This window comes from Anticarsia gemmatalis, chromosome 15 (genome assembly GCF_050436995.1).
Source record: "Anticarsia gemmatalis isolate Benzon Research Colony breed Stoneville strain chromosome 15, ilAntGemm2 primary, whole genome shotgun sequence".
NCBI classification, from domain to species: Eukaryota; Metazoa; Arthropoda; class Insecta; order Lepidoptera; family Erebidae; genus Anticarsia; species Anticarsia gemmatalis.
In genome coordinates, this window is record NC_134759.1 from 1,379,029 (window position 1) to 1,400,609 (window position 21,581).

A 21,581-nucleotide genomic window follows, 5' to 3' on the forward strand; every position below is an offset into this window, starting at 1 on the left:
CTATTTATCTGTCACTTAGTTACTTTTCACATGTAGTTAGTTAGTTTTCGCATCAGCATTTAAATATTATACTAGTAACTAAAATCAGTTATTTATTTTAGGAGTAAAACATATTTTACATAACTATGTCTAAATAAAATACCCAACTAAATAGACTTTGCTTATTTATTAATTTATTGCCTAATTTAAAACTAGTGTCCTATCAGTTGAAAAGTTTAAAAGTAAAACAACATTCTTAGGCAACATTTATTGAAAAAAAAAACTGTCTTTAAGTATACAAATCCTAATTAAAACATAATGAACAAGAGCACGTTACAAAATCATCAATAGAACAGCATTAATGATGTAGCCACATCATTTTCCTCTTCTTCCTCGACCTAAGTGACGTCAGGCTCACATAGCCTATCCACTACATCGTTACTAACAGGTAAAGATTCATACCAAGGATAAAGTTCGCTTGGTATGACACCTTTGACACAAAGATTTAACAAATCTTTCCTTGCAGGGGTGTATTTACCCTAGGGCTAGAAGGGCTATAGCCCGGGCCGGTTTCCTCTCTTGGGTCTGCATCTTGTCGTGGTGAGGGGGCTTAGTAGAATGGAAAGGTTGGGGAAACAGTGATCGCGAGTAACAAAAAATTACTGTGCGTGTCCCTCTGTTTGCAGAGGACACAGGTGCGGGACAGGTGAGCCGTCAGTGGGAGGACGGGCTCAGTAGGCACTCACACTGCCCCGATCTGACGAAGAGCCAGGCCGCTGCCGCCCTCGTCAACCGTCGGTTATCGTAAATCCGTCCATCCTTGACCGAGGGCCTTGCCTTAACCGGCTGGGTCGCGAGGAGACCACCTCTGCGAAAATCCCGAGTAACTCCAGCAGTGGCGCCCCCTTTAGGGGCCTTGCGTGGTCAGAGTTCATTCGCTTTGCGGGGACCCCCGCGCCAGAAAAACCAGACGCAAGCGGCCACTGGGGCACCTCCCGCCCTCCAGTAGTATAAGGGTCACCGGATTATGGGGCCTCTACTTCGGTGGAACGATACTTGCCACCACACTCGCGGGAACTGTTTGGATAATATAAATTTGAAAACGAACCCAAATGATGTAAGTGGGAGAGGCGAGAAGCTCAAACCCGAGGAGATCGGGGGCAAGAAGCCCAGCCGTATTGACTGCATAGCATAGTTGCGGAGGGTCGGAGCACGCCCAGTTTTAGCAAGTGTCAGACAATGATCCTAAGGACAAATTCACCATCCAGCTGGCGGACACCATCCTCACTCACCACTAGGCAGTGGTGGAGGTGGCCGACAAATCCGGTCACCTCAAGGGTGACCTTTATAAAGTCCCTCAAAGACGCTGCCAGGAACATCAAACTGGCAGTGTCGGAGTCGAGCAGGCAGTATGCCACGAAGGAGAATTTGGCGCGTCAGGCCCAGAATTATCGCTTGCAAGAGGAGGTCGATCACATGTCACAGGCAACGGCATCAACCCCCGCGCCAGAAAAACCAGGGGTAGCGTCCTCAGCTGTACCTGCTAACGCATTCGCCATGCCACCGCCACCGCACCGCAGCTCACAGGTCTCCGGACCAAGGAGAAGCAGGGTAAACAGCCGCGTCTTACAGTGCAGTGGCTTCCAAACCGCCGTTCACTAAACCGACGGCTGCCAAAGAGTAGCAGTTCGTCGGGAAAAATAGCAAGGCGCCCAAGGCTACGGAAACCGACAAAAAGGGCAAGAAAATCAAAATCAAAATCAAATCATTTATTCATTTAGGTCAAATATTGACACTTATGATAGTCGTTACAATTACTGAATCTACCACTAGCTCGGAAAGGGAGTGGAGCCTTATGAGAAGAGCTAGCAAGAAACTCACGGCCACTCTTTTCAATCGCCAAAAGTTTTACAATGTGGTTGATACAATAATTGATCATGCGAGGAGCTGCCAACAATCAGCGATATAGACTAAACGTCAATTAAGGAAAATGAATATAGTTAGGTTATTTATTAGTCTCTGATCATACCGTATGTTGGGAGCACCTACTGGCATGTGATAATAAGAATATGGGCAGCAAGAGAGCACATTGGTTGTGAACAATATAAAAGAAAAAAAGTGACAGTTTTATGATTAACATCAAATTGTATGTAACATCACCTATTTGAATCATTAAGTGCCCATATTTTACAATATTTAGACCTACTGCTACTGAGTTTATACAATTTATAGCAAAGTTCCCTAATTTCAAAGAATCCTAATCAAGCGAGCGACTAATCCCAAGACCCATTGTCGTTTAGATACTCATCAATTCTGTAATAAAAGAAGAAGGAAGAAGAAGGCGCCCAATCTTCGGGCTCCAGCTGCAGCTGAAGGCGAAAAAAAGCGGTGCGACATAATATAGAGACGTTGTTAGGGACGCAAAGGACAAAATAAACCAAGCCGACAATGAAATAGTCCGCTTCGGGGTTGCGGCTACGGGAGCTCGAATGTTGAGCTCCCAGGGGTCAGGGACCGGAAAAGCGGATGCCCTGGCCTCTAAATTGAGGGAAGTTATCGGGGAGGACACCTTCCGAGTGTCCGGGCCCACAAAGACCGCGGAACTGAGCATTACAGATCTGGACGACTCAGCCTGCCCAGAGGAGGTGAAGGTCGATTAAAGCCGATTTAATAAATAAAATTGATCAGGACAATGTAAAAAACTAATTTGTTAAAAATGAAAATAAAGTTTAGTTTTGTCATTCCTTGATGGGGCGGAAAGCTAGCGGAGCCCAGGGCGCGCCATCTTAAAATACGCCTCTGCGAATGACTGCAATAATGCGCGGGCGCGGCGAGGGTCCTAAGGTCAAAGGGCGTAATCTCACTAAGTAGCATCGTATCACGGGACATAGTTACCAACCTTTTATCTAGTAGTATTTTTGCTGAGTGAAAAGTAGCCAAAATATTTTAATTATAATACTCTAATGTGTTATGTCATCTACAGTCAGGGAAAATATTAACCAGAACACTATAGTTAGTTGTCGTTTTTTCTTTTAAACGTCTGGTCTTAAATAATATAGCTCGAAAAATAATTATTGGTAGTTAGTTACTTTTCGCACAAAATATCACATACAATAAAATTACTAAGTCAATTTGATGAGTTTTCGCATTACTATTTTTTAAGGCAGGCATTAGGCATGTCGCCTATAGGGAGTAATGCGGAAAAAGTAGATAAGGAACTTTAATGCGTAAGTATCTTTTTCAACAAAGAAGAGAAAAAGTAATCAGGTGACTTAGTTACTTGTAACTCAACTGTCACAAATCAAATAATGTACTTAATTAAGTCTCGCGATTTACATTTTTCTAAATAATAACGTTATGAATACGAGAGTAAGACAGAAATATGGAGAAAAAATTACTGATTTTATTGGTATTTATAAGTCGATTTTGAACATTTTGTTACTTAATGACTTTTCGTTCTACGGGTACGATATTGACACCCTAAAAGTGGTCTCAAAACCTACACATTTTGTTTGAAAACATTTTTTTACGGTGAACCGTTTTCGAAATAGAGGGCGGAATAATATTTATAATCATTGATTTATCGATAGTTCATCAACTATATATGGCGCATTTTCAACCGGAGGCACCGGTTGATCTGAAATGATCCTGTGACCGCGCGCTCGCCGCCCTCTATTTCGAAAACGGTTCACCGTAAAAAAATGTTATCAAACTAAATTTGTAGAGAATTTTATACTGTACAATATTGATAATGAATACAAATAGCAAAAATTCCATAGGAAATGAGATATTTACAAAAAAAGCGCAAAAAACCGGTTTTTGTGACCTTTGATCTGGAAATTTTATAGTTGCGTACACCCTACCATATGTAGGTTTTGAGACAACTTTTAGGATGTCAATATACAAGTATTTACAGACTTACAGCTGGGTATCTCAAATTCCGAGATTCTTACCTAATTTAAGCTTAAATGACTGGACTATGATTCTACTTATGAATACTTGTCATTGTTTTTATTACACGAACTCCTTAAATGTTAATTGCGAAACGTGGGTATATTTTACACCTCTGTAGGTTTATAGAAAAATCAGTAAAAAAACTCTGAAATCTCGCTCCTTCAGTATAATCTAGATAAAACTAAGTGTAATAAAAACAGCGTGGTTAAAGCCTTCAATATAGGGGATGAGAGTGATTGATAGTAGCACTAGTATACGAGACGTACACGACGCGGTGACGTCACGACTATTTGTCGCTTAGATAACGAACGTAGTACATGTGGGAAATTATCTGTTTGTGGGATAGATAGTGTGGGTTAGGATGTGAAAGGGGTAAAATATATTGATAAACATACAGTTATACCTAATTAACACACTTTTAGTCTGTCTGTCTATCCTCAAAAACCGGGGATTTACTCAAAAAGTGTCTCATTTGCTTCTGAAATATGTGATTCTACTTATGAATTTATCATTTTTTTATTATACGAACTCCTTAAATGTTAATTGCGAAACGTGGGTGTATTTCACACCTTTGCCTTAACCGAGTATAACAGGCGAGATATGTATATGTATTTATGTATGTATGTACGAATGTATGCAGGTTTATAGAAAAATCTGTAAAATAAAGTCTAAAATCTCGCTACTTCAGTATAATCTAGATAAAACTAAAGTGTAATAAAAACAGGGTGGTTAACGCCTTCAATATAGGGGATGAGGGTGATTGATAGTAGCACTAGTACACGAGACGTACACGATAGTGACGTCACCACTATTTGTCACTTAGATAACGAACCTAGTACATGTGGGAAATTATCTGTTTGTGGGATAGATAGTTTGACTGCCTCCGTAGCGCAGTGGTTTAGGTCGCCACGCCGATATCACTGCAGCGGGAGGTCGTGGGTTCGATTCCCACACGGAGCAATTATTGCCATCCACAAATAATTGTTTCGGGTCTGGTTGTGCATTGTCTCCGTTACTTGTATGTTTGTAAAAGTCCCCGCGACACAAGAGCAATTCTTAGTGCGGGAGTTGTCTTTTAAAATAAAGAAAGAAGAATAGTGTAGGGTGTAATGTGAAAGGGTGTGAAAAGATATCGATTTAGGTGTTTGAAATTGTTTTATTTAGGTTTAATACATATAATCTTTCTAATTTTATAATTTTCTGAAGTCTGGCTGTGTGTTAATCAGCTCACACAGCCAAACCGCTAGCCCATTTATGATGAAATGTATTTTAAATGTAGTCAAGGAACCGGAGCTAAACATTTTTTTTTCAGTCATGCATTCATACATACCGATTCAAAATTTGAGATGCGATCCGCGAATCACCATATCTTCCCAGTATATGTGTCTGAAACTTTACTACTTGAAGAAAATAAGCACAGACATCAAGAAATTATTTAATACAATTACTTATGTAGGTACCACCTAGTGGAAGTTTGCAGAACTTGGTGCGCAGAAACTTATGATTAATGAGGTTGTCAAGTAAAAGGTATCAAACACACATGAGTAGCTGTTTTGTTATTATTTAAACGAATATACTTAAATCTCAGAACGTTTATATATTTGTTTATGATTACTTTTGTTATATACAAGAAACTCAACATATGCATTTCCAAAAATTAACGGATGTGAAAAGTCACAATAATTTTATTGTGAGTTTTCAGTAGTTCGAATCATGAGTCTATAACTATGACTATCCATTGTTGAAATCGAAACCACGAGGTCTAGGGGCGAAATAATACTTTTTTTTACGATTTCTGTCCCACTGCTGGACCAAGCCAGCAATTAAAGCTTCACTTTAAATTAAGATTAACGTTTTTACCTAGTCACATTGATTGAAACGTTACGGGCAGACACGGACAGACGGACAGTGTGCTCTTCACCAATATCGATGTCACTCGATCGAAACATCGGGTAATACCAGACAGGCATCTTAAATTTTTTTAGCGTTCTATTGTGCATCTTAGCATTAAAATTAAGATCTTAGTAGGCCAATACATATCGCACTAATAATACAATAGTATAGTAACTCAAAATACATCCACACAACTTCAACTAGACTTAACATTATAACCATACCATATTTTTTTATTTATTAGTATCAAAATAATATCCTCTATTTTGTTTTTAAAACACAAAAATCATTTAGTTATTTTGTACTTATAATAAGGAGTGATAAACTAATTATTCGTCGATTCTAAATAAAGTTGTATTTTGAGTTACAGCAATAATGTATTATTAGTGCGATATATAGGTTAGTAATACAATAGTTCCCGACCTCGTTCTCAAGCAAACATGATTATATAATTCATTGATTGGCCATTCCGATAATTACACAATCACGGGCTCAAAGGACGATGCTCAATAAACTACATATTAATTGATTTATGTCTTTGTTCGCCTTATGTTAGCTTTGGTTATGTGTGTAACTGTATATATAGCTATATATAATTGTATAAATATGTGTAGGTATAGCTATATAAAATTGAGTGCCTCTGTGGGGTCGCCGTGTATACCTACATGCACTTTACTAGCACGCAGACGTGTTAGGTTCAAATTCCGGGTCAAACTAAAAGTTTTAAAATTTTTGTGGCAACAAATTTTGCCTTTAAGGATAAATGTATAACGTCTATGGTTCAGTGGTCACCTCATTACCATTGTGCGCACGAGTGGGTTCAATCCGAAGGAATCGTATAACTAAGGCATAATACCATCGATTGTATTTCTCAGTTTTTAATCCGTATGTGCTAAACCACTATTATAACTATCATCAAATAGGAATAACTTCAAAGTAACGCGCCATTAATCTTATTTATTGAACATTAATTAGCACTTAAGATCTGCAGTTAAAGAATAACGCAAATATTTGTGTGATACGGCTTTGTGAGCGTCATTTACGTGTTTATAAGCTTCTTTTGACTTTGAAACTGAAAAAGCCATGAAACAGCTCGGTGACGGTGGTACTAACAGTAAAATACACTTTTTCAAAAAACCCGTAATGTGTTCATAGAAATTAATAATAGGGGACAATAAAAAAAACGATTATAACGTCTAGTATTAAAATGCTCACACAGTTTAAACCATTTATTTTTGTTACACATAAAGAAACATCACTAATACAGAACTTAATAACTAGTCAGTAAATTTATGTGCAACAAAGGGCTTTACAGCTCAGTATACGCTGTGCTAGGCACAATTTTACGCACTTTCGGAAAACGAGTTATGATTTTTTTGGTTATGTGAGATTAAGTAAATAATTAACCTGTTTATATATCTACAAGTTTCAATTCAAATCCGAGGGCGGGTCAGCTAGTATTAGGTAACTTTGAGTAAGTTACCAAGCAATCCTCTATAAAGGTGTACCAGACTAAAACAGCTTGTACAACAAATCGTATTTACGGTGATTCGAAGCGCGGATAATCCGGATCCGTTAAGGCACGGGTACACGCGACTTACACGCGGAAGTGAGGCGGAATAATGAAAAGCCGCCGTAATACATAAACCTCAGAGAATCAAGTCCCGCACTCAAATGTTTGACGTGGTCGTAAACCGGCTACGTTTTGAGTATTGAAAATGTTTACATGTGACGTTTGATATAATATTATGTAGCTCAAGATAGTGCACACGTTTTCATCAGCATTTTTACATATTATTATAGGCAGGCAGATATTAATGACCACTACCTGTTTATCATACAAACTTCCCTTGCTTTATTCAGATTCATAGATCTTGTCATATAGCTTTCTTATGAATGAAAATAGTAAAAAGAAGTTTTAAGTTTTTTTTTGTTTTTAACATTAGTACTGTTTATTATTTTCAAAGTAGTTTTAAAATCACTGTGTATTGACAATAATTCAATTGATATTTTTAGGCAAAAAAAGTACGAATGACTGTCCTAACGTAAGGGCTATTAATCTTGTAATGAAGGAATAATTTAATTATTATGCTGTATAAATCGATATGTATGTACTATATATTTCAAAGTTTCTTAAAACTTTATTCAATAATTTTGAAGACATTGCAACAATATTCTTGTCTTCTATAAAACAATAAACTTCTAACATTACCGGGACTAACCATAAAACATCCGAGATAATCCATAACTTATTGATCAAATACAATACGTGGTACATATTATACAACAGTGTATGGTTGTCTTGCGAACAGATTTATGTGACAGAGGTCATGTTAGGAACGAACGTCGTATCGCTCGCAGCGCTTCCTATAGCTAGCTTTTAAGCGCTCGAGCTGATTTATTGCGGTATTTTATTATCTATAGTAATATATATTTATCTGGATTATAACCTGTAGTGCGATTCTCTACAGTTAGTTATGTCACTTGTCGTTGTTTGTCGAAAGTTTGACATTTAAAATGTACTGCAAAAATTCGTACTGCAAAGTTTCACTGGTGACCGCTAGAGGCGCTGATCTGATTTTTATACAACATTTCTCGAAAGACAGCCATTGTCGATAGTACCGACAATAGATAATCACGTTCCACAATTAAACTAAACTAACTAATGCAGACTTATGTAGCTGACACTGGTCTGTTTGATGCATATACTTTATTTTGGATATAAGATACTTTTTCAGAAGGGAAATATTTCTACGGGAACGCAGTCGCAGGCAGCAGCTAGTTTTTTAAATATTGGTTTGGTAATATTTTGCTAGATTAAAATTATATTTAAATGTCAATTTACAATCACCAACAATTTGTTAAACGTAATCAAATTTTCCTTCAATAAAATCACAAACGTTCTTTTGTAAAATGCTCTGAAATATTCAGCATTTACGAATTAATTTGTTGACAGTCAATTAAACTAAATTACTGCTATTATAAATTTCATTCGTATTCGATGAAATCAGCTATATTTTTATTGGTCAATGATTTCCGTAAACATTTATTTTTTCGTCAAAATCTTTATTTTTATGTCAATTATTAAAATCACACCTTTTTTCCATAAAGGTCGGCCGAGACCAAAGAACGCCACTTGGTACGATTCTTACAAACTTCCTTTGCCTCATTCACATCCATACATCTTATCATAATGTTAGCTATTAGTCCACGCGGACGGAACCGCGGGCAAGAAATAGTCCTGAAAAGTCCAGTTTTAATTGAAACACCCAAATATTGTAAATGCGGCTGTATTTTATACACCCCTGCCTACACCTTATGGTATAAATAGCGTGAAACAATGTCCAATCGGAATTATAAATTGAATCAGCTATTTGTTTTGAATGCTTTGTAAAACAATGATTGAGTTGTGAAACGTGTTTTGTTTAAATTATTGAAGATACGTGTCGAATTATTGTTTGTTTATGTTTCATTTTCATCATGGACACGGCACCTATTGCGAGCTTTATATTATTTTGTTGGACGATTAAATGTGTTTGAAATTTGCAAGAGAAAAGAGTGCTATTCTCTCAATCTTAAATCTAAATTTAAGGAAAAAAAATACAAGAATTATATTTTTGATGCCAATTACCGTCAAATCTTATATATTCTGCAACAATTTCGATAGAATATGTATAATCTCTAATAATCAAATCTAAGTTATAAACTATCTGCGTACCATATTTCATCAAAATCAGTTCTATAGTTTTTACTACACACTCTTTTCTACACACACACATATATGCAGAAATATTAGTAGACGATATAAAAATCCCAAGTTTCAGTTCACAAAGGAAGCCGCGGGACACAATCTAGTTTGCTTCCATTTCCGTAAGTAACAAAATGGTTGATACATTTTGCTTTTATCCTCATATATCCGCTGAAAGATTGCGTTATTGGGGAAACTCTATACGTATACTTCTACTTATATTGTGAATTTGTAAGTGATTTGGTTTGTTCACATGTGGGAGGTTCAATGTAGTGGGATAATCAAGCGACTTCAGTAAATAATGAAATTGGGCCTTCAACCGTGTGAAAAGATTTTCTATGAAAAATATTTATCGAAATTCGGAATCTCCGAATGTTTTTAGTTATTAAAGCTATCGCCATAGTGTGTCTAGTGATGCCTGCCACCGTGGCGCAGTTTAGGTCGCCACGCTGCTACCATTGTTCGGAGGTCGTTCGTGCGAATCCCACACGGAACAATTATTTGTGCGATCCGCAAATAATTGTTTCGTGCTGGTTGTTATTTGTGTCCGTTGTTTGTATGTTTGTAAAAGTCTCCACGGCACCATTCTTAGTGTAGCAGTTGTCCTTTTTAAAAACCAAAATAAACTGAAAGGATTTGTAAATTACATACCATTGGGTACTTAGCCATTTCCATACTCGCCCGTAGTTATTTAATAAATAAATCATGCATTATGTATGCGTGTAACTGGCCCAAAAAATACCATTTTAAACTATAACAACTAACTATCGAGAAAAAAATATACGTCCAAGCTTTGCATGTTCGTGTAAAAAAATAAAGTCATCAACAAGCTTTCATGATATAAAATAAAGAGACTAATAAATACATTATAATGAAACGTAGTATTACTGAGTGATAAATTAGTTTGATATTATACCCAAGCGTGAAGGTCGTTCGTTTTTTATCTATACTAAAATATGAATGAGTAAAGAAATATTATTACTCGTATATCAGTGCTTTTGCGATGCTTTGCTGTCGTATAATTTATCATATAATATGATTTCGCTGGCGTTTTTTCGCTACTTCATTCGCGTCAATGTTTTTGGGAGAAACTATGTCTTGAAACATAAGCTATCACCCTGTCAGACGCTATGTAAATTAGTTCAACAATTTAGCCGTGAAAACTTACTGACGGACTACTTTACTTATTATTATGATATGTGTGCACTCCTGATTATCTTTCAAAAAATAATCCTATAGGTATAGCCGTATATTTTAACACTAGCTGACCCGCGCAACTTCGCTTGCGTCACAAGAAAGAATGGGTCGAAATGTTCCCCGTTTTTGTAACATTTTTTACTGCTGCTCTGCTCCTATTGGTTGTAGCGTGATGATATGTAGCCTATAGCCTTCCTCGATAAATGGGCTATCTAACATCGAAAGAATTTTTCAAATTGGACCAGTAGTTCCTGAGATAAGCGCGTTCAAACAAACAAACAAACTCTTCAGCTTTATAATATTAGTATAGATATTATATTATAGCTTGGCCGTAAAATTTTAACAAACAGGCAGACAAACTTTCCTAGTAATAATTTAATATTACTACGAAATATAACCAGCTTTCCGCCCACGAGTTCTCCTGTGTAGTATTCCTTTCTATTCGGGGTTGAATTTTCAAAAATCATCTTTTAGTGCTCGTCTATGCTTCTTAAAGAATCTTCATAGCAAATTTCAACTTTCTACGCTCAATAGTTTCGGCTGTGCGTTGTCCATGAGTCAATCAGTATCTGACTGATTGACTCATGGACAACTCACTCAGTAAAGGAACAGTTTTACGAAATTATATTGATTGTGGAATAATTTTATCAGGCTCGTATATTTCATAAAATGTTTTACGATCATTTCCATCATCATTTATACCAGTGTGATGTTATTTGTGAGCGTTTCCGATGTTATTCAATATGTTCGAAGCAGACGCGGCGAATAAATCTTGTTGAGAAAGTTTCTTTCATTTGGATCGAATGTGCTTGATTCCAATATGATAGCTTCTACTTAATGTTATTGAATATCAAGCTTGCGTTATGAGAGAGTATGAAACGAGTTTGTGATATTAACGCCTTCTATAATATGTATTTAATCAGTGTAGATACAAAAATGTATTTAAAGTTTTCTTAGATTCAGTATTTTTTTATTGACACTTCGACAGCTAATTCACTAGGATTGTTTTGATCGCTGGTAGGTACTCGGTAGCTCGTTCGATGACTTACCAATCAGGTAACGATTATTGCTATCGAAAAGAATATGACAATTAAACACATCACTATTAATTGAAGTTAAGTCCTTAACCCGCACCTGGCTAGCATGGTGCACTCAAGGCCTAACTCCTCCTTCGTTTGGGAGGAGATCTTTGCTCAGCGGTGGGACAGTTATGGGTTATACAAAAAACAATGTATTATTCAGGATCATTACGATAAAAGCACATAGCTTTATATTGTCGAAGAGTTTTTAACTCTTTACCACTGATATCCATACTCTCTACATACAAACAAAGGCCATCCCTCCATAATAAGTACAACTAAATATTACGAATAATACGAATACTCCTCTATTCCAAGCCCCGGATACTCCCCCCCCACTCTAGTACTTCAATCAAAAAGCATCCCATCAAAGTTGAACCCACTTGAAACTTTGATCCGCATCGTATCACGAGTTAATTGCTCCAATGGATTCACAGACAAAACTCCATTATGACAGAATAAAATACAGATCCCAGCTATTATAATAACATTCAAAGATATTCAATTAAATAAACTTTTAATTGTTAATTACTTTGAAGAGTTGTAACTCAAAATGATTTACAATAAAACGAATGTAGAAACAGTTTCCAGTGTTTCGAGAAGACGTTTCTTACTGTCGATTGCCATTCACCAAGTGACTAATTATAATCCATACAAATATTATAAATGTAAAGAAGTAACTCTGTTTGTCTGTCTCTCTGTCTGTTACTACTGAACCAATTTGCATGAAATTAGGTATGGAGATATTTTGATACCCGAGAAAGGACATAGGCTATACAATCATCACGCTACGACCAAAATGAGCAGAGTACCAGTAATTAATGTTACAAAAACGGGGAAAAATGTCACCCATTCTCTCTTATTTATTGGACGCAAGCGAAGTTGCGCGGGTCAGCTAGTCTTATTATATGTAAAGAAACTCTCAAAAGGCCGTGATTAGTTAAATTGCCCATAAGTAGCGCAATTTAAGTAATCAAGATTCAACGTCGAGATATTTTATATGGGAAATTGATTACTATTATCACTGTCGTTTGATTTTTGAAATCTCTATAGTTAATTCAAATTTAAATTCATGTCTTTATCGTAGTACATAAGTTATAGGGATGCATGCGTTTAAAAAAAAATAGGTTCAGCTACAACCCGCCATGTTGGCATATAATGTTCATAATCATATAACAATGCAATAGAAATATAATGTTAGAACCGTACAAAAATGAATCGATTGTCAATAAATCCAATTTAATCAAATTCTAAATGTTACCCGCTGTCTTATATATATAGGTACAAACCTTACATAAGCAAGCATCATTATACCAACATTCAAGTTATATATACAAGCGTAATTACATTAAAACGTCTTGTATTTATTTACCAACAACACTGCATTAGTACCTAATTGAATTTACACAAGAATCTTTTCAAATTGGATTATGTTATGTCGGGTCAGCAGGGGTAATTGAAAACGACGCTTAATTATATAACTGCTGTCTATTAAACTTATATATCAAAGAAAAAAGGAATTTTGTTTGGAAATGCTTATCCCCGAAACAACTAGTTCAATTCAGAGATATTATTTTTCTGTATGACAGCCATGCCTAAAAATTTGTTTAATGCATTTATTGAAGGCATGCAAAATCCCCAACCCGCACTTGGCCAGCGTGGTGGACTTAAGGCCTAACCCCTCTTCCTCGTTTGGGAGAGACCCTTGCCCTGCAGTATAAGTATAAGATAGGAATGAACACAAACAAGACTATAAAATACTTCCGCTTTTCGCGATTTGCAATATTGGTCGAATTTGAAAGAGGACGAACCGATTGCCATATTATTTATCATGCACATTATCAGATTTCGGGCTACTATTGAAAATATTCTAATACAAATGCTAAACCTTATTATTAATCTGTATATTTGCAAAAATATCGAATAGTTTTTGTATACTAAGACTATAAATAAGATGTTATTACGAGTGTCCAATCACCCCGGTCGACTCTCCTCGGGGCGACGTCGGTCGTTCAAGGCGTATAGGACGAGGCGACACTCTAATTAATACTACCATTGTGTACACTGAAACTGCTTCTTCAAGTTAGAATTATATACTCTATAGCGTAAAATTGTGACGAAAAAACGAAATTTTTTATATTGTTTTTTGGAGTATTTAACTCCTTACTTTCCCAAAGCTAGGCTCGGGTAACTGGTCCGTATTGAGATAATAAAAGTAGAGTTAGTAGTAGCCACGCTGTTCAAGTGCAGTTTGGGAACTTTTTATCTATCATGAAAACGGTTATAAAATTATTTGCAGAATATATATAGTCGAATCGAGATGTTTTCATTAGACGCATAACATACACAAAGACATATAATCCCGCCTGCTATGTACCCGAACATAATATATGAGTAATAGTCCCAAAAATATGAATCGCACATAATTAGGGGGCAAGCATTTTGCTATTAATTGAAACAAACAAACAGTCTAATCTTTTATTTTCTTTTATTTTTATAATATTAGTTTAACAAATCAATAATAACGACAAAAGCTAATATTCCTACAATATTGTTACAAGTTCGACCTCGTATTAGTCCGCAACATTGAATAAGTGGTGACGGGCTGGCTGCCTCCGTCTGACCCAATTCTTTGATTTACAACTACAGGGAGAAAACAACGAAGATTCGCGCACATTTATCTTATACGGAGTAAATAACACGATGATAATGTGATGTCTGAGTGAAAATAAATACATGTTTGGTTTTCATTTGTTATGTAAACAGTAGTTATGTTGGTCGATTTTCATAGTTCGTTTACATAGTTTACTAAACACGTAATTCTAGTAGAACACTGACTCCTTAGTCACAGGGTCTCCCTAGTGTAGTAGGCAGAGTTGTTCACTATTTATGTAGCCTCCTTATATATTTTTTTATTACTAGTTTATTTTTCTACTATTTTGTACTATTTTCTTAATTTTTCTAGGTCTGTATGTAATTTGTACCCTATTTTACAAAGGTTTTTAAAGGATGGAATAAAAGAACTATGCAAAACATACGACAAAACAATAGATTGACTCCGCCAATTGGGAGCGGGTTTTCAGGTTGATCCTGTTGAAGTTGCTTCTAATGTTCTGTGTTTTTAACTATCTATAACATGAGTCAAAACCACCTTGCATTAAAGAGAAAGAGTCAATATACGGACAACCTTACAGACCGCTTTGAAAATCGGACTACCAGATGAAACCTCTAAAAACCTTCACAAAAAGTCCTCACTATCTTTTATCACTATAAAACTAACCCTCTTATTCACAAACACACTATAAACCTATTACAGTAAATAAAAACTACTACAATATGTTTTCTCTTTTTCATTTCGCTAAGGAGTGAAAGAAACAAAAATTAAAAGCCTTTCATAACTTCATATATTTTTATGAATATGGCGATAAATATATACAACTGGCGTTATATAAAATCAAATTAAAATCATTTATTGCTTTCTAAGTTATACACATAATAATATACAAAACATACGATGCAGTTCTTTATCAAATAAAACTGGGAACATTTTAAATGAACTTAGCGTTTGTTTGCAATGCAGTTAGTTTTTAGGTCACTACTATTTACTTCTTTTAAGTTAACGCCCCGCTTTGTGTTAACAATTAAATTTATTTATGGATAATGAAATTACTTTGTGGTGAGAGTTTTTGTTGATTCTCTTTGTAAAAGATATGAGACCTAAGAGAGGCTTATGTCTATCTAAAACACAAACTTAGATATGTGCTTTACACATTTCATTGCTGGAAAGTTAGGTTTTCAGGTAATACATAAATGAATGTCTTTATTTTGTTATTTCAGTAGTAAAGTCAGCCTTTGACGGTTAAAAATAGCTTTAGATAAAATTGGAATGGGAAGAGAGGCATTATTTGGTGGGCAAGCGAGGGCTGTAAATACTTCACTTAAAAATAATTGTACTCTACGCATTTTTAATCAATTTAGCTACTTAACAAATATCGTGGTTCGTTTTATTTAATAAGGTTTTATCTTGTAAACAAACAAGATTCAAAATACGTTTGCGACAAACATACATACACACAAAATAAAATATACCTACTTATGTCTCCTCATTATTAAGGTAGTCGTTCATTTATTAATCAATCGCCTTTTCAAGAGAGCTATAAAATAGAGCAGACAATCAATTATTTAAGGAAACATCAGTTTTAATCAAAGGATTCGAGTATTCTATGTAAATTACGATTCAGAGGCTTTTACAGATCGCGTCTTAATCCCTACGCAGACGATTGTTCCTTTAACCTAGATTCACGGGCTTACTGCCCTTATTTATTTAAATGTGTTTAGGTTTATGACTGAATAATAGTCTTATATAGACTATTGTAATATGTTAGTGGCAAGCGTGAGTAAAATCTGATATATAAATAAGTACAAAGATAAACTAGGCCTGTAACTTGGAAAAACATAATTATTAAAAAAGTTATATTCATGATTTTTAAAATGCATTTTTGTAATAAATAAAATAAAAGGAATTTTAAATTAAGTTATTTATCGGAAATATGGTTTAAACTGGATGGAAAATAAAAAAGTTATCATAATGCTTCATTCTTCATCTTCATCATTGCGTTTAGCAGCCATTAGAATTATTATTCAGAATCATTTTGCATTAACGTAAATTAAACATAAACTACAAAATATAAATTATGAAAATCAGATCCAGCTGAATAAAAATTCAGGCACACATGTAGATAAATACTACACAACAAGAATGAAAACGTGACTCTCACGTGCGTCACAAAAGGAGGCATTCATCAAGCAGGTCACATATCTTACAATTTAGTCCACCGACACTTCTTGACACTGCGAAATTAATCCCCCTCGGGAACTCTGCAATTTTCTATCATAAAAACTATGCCCAAATAACCCAGGATGTAATTTAACAATGCACAAAATAAACCTAAGTTCGTTACTCTTTAAAACTGCACGGATACTACGTCAGAATCAGAGCGTAATACAATTGTTATTTTATAAAATTCTGTGGCGATTTAATGCTGACCTAGTGGACGCAGAACCATAGAAATTAATAATAAATTAAATGTTAACCCATTAATGTCCCATTGTTGGGCAAGGACTTTCCCGTAATAAGGGAGGGGTTAGGCCTTGAGTCTACCACGCTGGCTAATTGCGACCGGATTGGACACTTCGCATACCTTCAAGAACTGTTCTAAAGAACTCTCAGGCATGACATGGCATGAAATTAATACAAAGCAACAAATCCGTACTTTCCATACGCTGCAATTTCAACTCGTGGATGCATAGCTTTAAAGTCATTTAATAGAATCATTTCCAAGTCACATTTTCGTGGTTGAAAGCCATGGCCAAGATCATTTTATTTTTAAACGCATCTTCTTATGTATAACTGGCCGTCTACAATATGTATATGACATATTTATTTATAAAGATATTCTAAAATGGAACGTAGACGGTGACGTCACGGCTAAATTTGGCGCGAAATAGTCTTGAAGGGAATTAAATGTCAGTACGATAGATCAAAAACGCAAAAATATATGAAATTGTTAATTTTGATAAGCAATAAATACGAGTAATTTGGTTTAAACATTGATCGAAAAGTCCATTATTTACAGAATTTAAAAAATAGGATGCTTTACACAATTTTTAACGATTTATTTTGTTTAAAGTATTTTGCAGTAGGCTTATTTAAAATATAGTTTTTTTTACACAAAATAGTGTCTTTCATACAAGTCTTAACTTTTTTCATTTGCGGGAGGAGGCCATTAGTAGCGGGATAGAGTGTAATGGAATAAATATTATTTTAAAAGAAGAGAAAAGCAGGATCATTTCATAAATCTGCCTGCATTTTTGTTATAGCAGGCTAGATGTTATAAAAATAAAGAAAATGTCTAGTCGTACATACAAAATAGAAATATTTCTAATAAAATAAATACACGAGACAGACACAAGCGCATTTTGTTCAGTTTTACAGCATGAAAGTATTTTCCGGTTGGTTTCCTAAAGTCAAGGGCATCTGCAGTGCGTTTGTCGGTCTGCGGGCTTTTGTCTTAGTAAGAACAATACTCATTAATGTACTAGCGTTTAAACAGGCTTTGTCAAGTATTTATTTATATTATTCTATTATTTTACGTGGTTGACATTGTTCGAATCGTAGCGCTATAGAAGTTTTGCTGTGTATGCAAATCATCATGTTATTTCAGTGAATTTTTCACAAAACTTTGACAAGTTATACAAAAAAAATCTGACATATATACGTAGGATCACGCCTTTTTTCCCAAGGAGATAGGTAGAGACCAAAAAAATCACCAAAGTCATAATGTTTTACGTAAATCATTTGGTCTATAGATAAAAACTCTACACATTCTTTATCAATTTGAATTTTTGATACACGCAAGGACTTTTCTATCGCATAAAATAAAACAAATACAATATTAAAAGTTATACCCTATGCTGTTTCAGAGAGATGAGAACACAAATAAACTTTGATGCTTATCATGAGAATGCAAGCGAACTTTGTATTCAATAAGTGGTGAGTAATAAGTACAACTGCACATAAACAAAGTGATTAACAGAATGTACTGCAGTCATTAAGCCAATAGATTCATTGCGACGGCTGCTACAGCAATTTCCTTTTAGTATTAAATAACTTTGGGTTACATAGTCCGTATTTTAATTGATTATTTCTATGTAACTATGTCAGTAGGTACTTCAGTCACAAACTTAAAATGGATGGATGGCCTCAGGATCGAGATTATTGCGATTTGTTGATTACTAAACTTCGGATTGCTACTTAACAACAACAGTCTAATAACTTTACACTTACCTTTCTATTATATCTAGGTAGGTACTACATATTTAAAAAATGGTGGTATAGTCAATTAACAACTAGGTATCATAAGATTTGATTAGAACAATAAATTACTGGATCAAAAAAAAATGCTTTTAAGCTTTTATAATTCCGGGCACAAAATAAGTAGGATATTTAATAATAAACACATTATTATTGTGCAACTAACCAAACGAAATAAAATGCTTAAAATTTGCATTTTTGTTCAATGGCAACCCTATCGCCATCTCTCGGTCGCAATTCAAACATTTAACTCTAATGTTGACTGTTTGTCTAAGCTGAACAACCGGCGCCGAAGCGGATAAGAATAGAAAATATTTGGAAAGCAAATACACCCAATTTAAGGATATTTCAAAAACGAAAGTTAACATTAATACCAGGTATTTTTGTTAAGTCTTATTTTGACCTAATAACATGAATACGATGGAACAATGTTTCTATAAAATAAATACACATTTCAGGCCATTTCTAGGCAAGGATCGCCTCCTGGACTGAGGGAGATATCATGAGTTCACAGCGCTCAACAAATGTTTTGCATTCTTTCAAGAACTGTGTTAAAGTATTCTTAGGCATGCTAGGTTTCAGCAATGGTTCTTGTTCTTGGAAAATTGGTATTAATGAAATATTCTTGTGTTTTCAAGATGGTGGAATTGAAAAAGCCTTCACAGTGAAGGCTATTACATGACACTGAGAATTATGGAACCGACTATATTTTTGCAATACTTTTATAAAATGTACATAACGACGAATTATCATTTAAGGAACCACGAGACTTTCAATAAAACAGACGTATAAATTTACAAGGAGTTACATAGTTGGTATTTATATGATATTGACACATACAATTGTCCTTTTTACTTAGTGCAAATTAAGTTAAGATGAAACAAAATTACGGACACATTATAAATGGGAGAGATTAGCGAAGGAAACAAAAATAAAAGCAAAAATTGTAACCAATTTAATGGTTAATGGTTAATAATCAGAAGATTTATTAGCTAATTCTACTTTTCGTTGCCATGAAACTGCATCCAACTCACAAAAATGTACACAAAAACTTCTCAAGCCATGAAATCATTAAATATGTGTCGAATACCCGGTTAAGCAGGAGTTACCGTCACCTTACACTTCCCGGATCATCCCGGATCCCACGGGAACTCTCACCACCCCCAATGAAAATAAATAGTATTTCTTTTTACCTAATTCTTTAGAACATAACCGCATACGTTTTTTATTTGTATTTGTAGATTAAAATAGGTTGCCTATTTTCAGAAGCAAAGTAGGTATTCAAATATTTTCTATAAAAAAATAAATAAAAATCGCAAAATTTTAATTCTTAATGCATTTATTTGGCATTATATTATTATGCGCACAATTTTAGTTACTATTAAACCATTAATTTGCTTTAAGACTTAAATAAACAAACGTAATAATATCCGAAAATTGCTTTTAATATCTGCCTGTTTCATAGCCAATAGAGTTAAGTTTTTAATGTAATCATCCAGGTACTGGCACAAGTTCCCGGTTTCATTTGTGAAGCACAACGAGGTGCATTTATTATGCAGATAGTTTCACTTCCGCCCTGATGTTATTTTTTAAAATGCAATTTTCCCGTGATACATGGTTTATAAATCTCTTTTTTATTACACAGTTATATACAATTCCATTAAAAACAAAATTGGTCGATATTTTAAATACGAAATGGCGTAAATACTGGTCTAAAATTACAGCGTACAGGCATAGGAACAATTTTAAAATTCCTTCGCGTCGAACCCTTGTATTCGTAAGTGGAACGAAAGGTTAATCGTTTATTTTACCGGTACGGTATTGTTAGCACTTTCTGCGTGAAAAGCTCGATTTCGACGCGATTATTCTATGTGTAAACATTTACAATTATATTATTTATATACCTTACCAGTGCTTTCAGTCATATTTTAATTTTAATCCATAAAAATAATACTTACTTACCTCTGTATTGTTTTCTTTTTTAATCAATGATAGTGCAAATCATTTAGTTAGAATGAAATGAAAAGAAACCTGTGTTGCTTTCATAAAATAAAAAAGAAAGAATAATTTTGTTTATGCGGCACTCAAGAAAAACAAAAACATTTCGATATTCGTAATACGAATTGGCTGACATTCGATTATAATGTTACCAACAAATGAAAGAATTAACACCAATCATTCGGGGGAAATTCAAAAATCAAATTCGATTGATCAAAATCTGTGATTCGAAATTTGAACTCACCGACGAGTGCGGCGAGTACCGCGAGCGTGGCGGCGGCGAGCGCGGCCGGTGCGGGCGCGGCGCGAGGCATGACTGCCGTCCACACGCGAGCGGCGTTGCCAACTACTGACGTCAAAAAGTCGCCGTATTGATAAAAAAGTATGTGTATTTTTTATGAAATTTGTGAAAGTAAATGAGGAAGAAAGGGAGGCGAAGCGAAGAGGCGCTACTGTTCGAATTATTGATGGTAATGAAAAATTGGTGCAAAGAAGTTAGACCTTCTGTTCCGTATTGCGAAAATCAATGAATTGCGGGCTCAGTTATTAATCATATTTGTTTAGTCATTTAGCAAATAAGTCGTCTTATTGAAAAACTACAGTAAAGTAAGAGGTCTTAAATATATAAAAAAGGTAGACCAGTAGCAAACATCCTGTATTTGATTAGTGGCCTGCATAACTAAAACTCTCCTGACGTGTCATTAGAAACCAATGCAAAATTACTAAACCTATTCTACTCTATCAAGAACTATACCAATTTCCAACTCAAAAAACGTATAACAAACCGATTGTTATTTAACATGGCAACACGGTGCGCGCCGCACGCTCGCCGCACGCCGGCCGCAGCACGGTGCGGCGG

At 35.1% G+C, this 21,581-nt stretch overlaps 1 protein-coding gene across 1 annotated transcript in view; it reads right to left on the bottom strand.

Moving 5' to 3' along the window:
* LOC142978712 (uncharacterized) overlaps nt 1-21,066 on the bottom strand; it is a 65,457-nt gene extending 44,391 nt beyond the window's left edge. Inside the window, exon 1 of the mRNA XM_076123248.1 lies at nt 20,967-21,066. Coding sequence (XP_075979363.1) covers nt 20,967-21,036 — 70 coding nt within the window. The 5' untranslated portion in view covers nt 21,037-21,066. The remainder of the gene's footprint in view (nt 1-20,966) is intronic.
* Between the last annotated feature and the right edge of the window lie 515 nt (nt 21,067-21,581).